Genomic DNA, 2,329 nt, shown 5'->3' with positions numbered 1-2,329 from the left:
GGATAACAGAGAGAAGTTATCAGGAACGTGTTGCTTCTATCAGGAAAGTTGTAATTATTCTGTTATAACTAGTTTTGGTGATGTTACTGCTGTCTGGAGACGTAGAGAAAGAAATGTGATTTTCTTCACGTTACAGGATTACTGAGAAGACACAAACAGCAGGAGGAGGGTTCTGCTGAAGCCGACCCAAAACTGGTACCGGTACCGGGGAACAGCTGATCAGCTACGTGACGTAAATGTTAGCTAAGTCAGAATTTATTCAACAAACGTGTTTCCATCTCCCGTTTTGCGCATTAACTACTTTGCGAATCATCCAAAAACGACATCAAGCGAGTGTAAAAACTTTTTTAGCGAATTGAGGATTTTTTTTTTTTTTTCAAATTTTGCTGTTTCCATCCGACTTTTCACATTTTTAATGCGACACTTCTAAATGTACATCAAAAAGCCTTGATGGAAACCCAGTTAATGACATGTACTGCCAGGGAAGGGGTTCCCCAGGGGCTGTGCACTGTGTCTTGTAGATTGTGGAAGTTGTGTGTGAAATAAYGTCTCACAACCACACGACTGCGGGCTGGTGTCTCATCTTCAGATGGAGTATAATCCACCTTAATTCTTGCTTGGTTATGAGAGCAAATAGGTTCTGCAGTAGAACGCTGCCGTTTTATCAATACGTTCTTTCTATCTGTCTTTTTAGATGTTGGCAGTTGGCGTGAAGGCGGAGGCAGGAACTTGAACCCTGCATCTAGCACCCCGGAGCTGGATGCCAAGGCTCAGGAGGAGGACCTGGCTACCTCCACACCACCACCAGGGGAGCCTGAGGAGCCTGGCCGGAATGTAACAACAGAGGGTCCAAAAGAGAAGAAGGAGAGCAAGGAGAGGTTACCCCCAGCTGTCCATCCTCAACCTAAAGTTAATGGGGGTCAGCAGCCACCTTCAGGGGTTCCAACTCACTTTGACCCTGCTTTCAGGAGCATGATGCCACCTTATGTAAGTTACACTTTGATGCTCCGAACAGCAGACAAAGATCTTGTGTGTAACTAAACCTTTTGGTTGCGCTTTGTCTTTGCTGCACTTTGTTCCAGATGTTCCATGCCTATCCCCAAATGACATTTGCTCCAGGACAGGGAAACTTCAGATACCCAGTACCACAAGATGGGGGAAAGTAAGATTTAATTTTATGTATTTTATATCTGAAATTTTAAAAATACAGTTGTGGGATTATTATTATTTTTTCTTACTGCACAAGGACAGACACAACAATTCAGTTTATTTATAAACCGCCAAGTCACTACAAACATCTCAGGGCACTGTACACAAAAAACAATAAATGTAAAGGAGCAGTAGATTGTGTTGAATCTTCACTTCATCACGTCCATCCTGAGCAGCACAGTGGTGACAGTGGAGAGGAAACACTCCCTTTAACAGGAAGAAACCTCCAGCAGAACCAGCACCAGGCTCAGGACAATGTGCCTCGATCGGCTGGCTTTAGGGGACAGGTCAGAGACACAGAAGGACTSGTCCAGGTGTATTTACCTCTGGAAGAGAGGCAAAGAAAACATGTTACTGATAGAAGTAATTACAACAAACGTAGAGGAGAGAGACTACAGCAACAGCAGAGTTGATGGATTTGAATGAGTTGAAGTCGTCTGTGTAGCAGTTACATTTGAGGCCATGGTGGCGAATGATGTAACCAAGAGGGAGAAGGTAGAGGATGAACAGAAGAGGACTGACACCGAGCCTTGGGGGACACCTTGTGGCAGGGGTGCAGTAGAGGAAGAGCAGATGATGTGGATGAACTGTGAGTGTAGGAGCAGAAAATTAAGAGTCATCCACATTTTCGATTAATCTAACGATTACTTTTTCGATTAATCGATTATTCTAAAAACAAATCTATAAGTTATTCTGATGTGAGTGCACTGGATATTTAAAATGTTCTCATCAAATTAACAAGAACAGTTCTTTAATGTTGTAATATTTTCTGTTATAGTTTTTTTCATGAACCCAAAATATGCACTCGAGTCAATTCTTTAACAAAAAAAAAGCTTAAAAGATTTAACATCAACATAAAATCTCAACCAAAGCAAATAAAATTCAACTAAAAGAAACATAGTGTAAGATGTTAACAATCTAACAAATGAACTAAATCATGTAAAATTCAAGTCACTCTGGAAAAATCTATAATCATTTGTTTATTATTTTTTATTTAACATTTCTCAATATATAAAAATTAACAAATATCAAGACAACATCCAGCTCTTTGTATTGTAACTTCAGTTGTGTAACTTATTTCTTTAATGTGAAAACTGTTGAAAAAAACAAGACTGTTTTG

At 40.2% G+C, this 2,329-nt stretch overlaps 1 protein-coding gene across 1 annotated transcript in view; it reads left to right on the top strand.

Annotated features, from left to right (window-relative positions):
• The window catches only part of prrc2c (proline-rich coiled-coil 2C), a gene marked incomplete in the record, with an annotated part of 90,325 nt that overhangs the window by 30,842 nt on the left and 57,154 nt on the right, over nucleotides 1-2,329 (top strand). Inside the window, 2 exon segments of the mRNA XM_014026140.1 lie at nucleotides 695-987; nucleotides 1,083-1,162. Of these exon segments, the coding sequence (XP_013881594.1) occupies nucleotides 695-987; nucleotides 1,083-1,162 (373 nt within the window).

Source organism: Austrofundulus limnaeus, unplaced genomic scaffold, assembly GCF_001266775.1.
Source record: "Austrofundulus limnaeus strain Quisiro unplaced genomic scaffold, Austrofundulus_limnaeus-1.0 Scaffold529, whole genome shotgun sequence".
Taxonomy (NCBI): Eukaryota; Metazoa; Chordata; class Actinopteri; order Cyprinodontiformes; family Rivulidae; genus Austrofundulus; species Austrofundulus limnaeus.
This window is presented reverse-complemented; position numbering and strand designations above follow the sequence as displayed.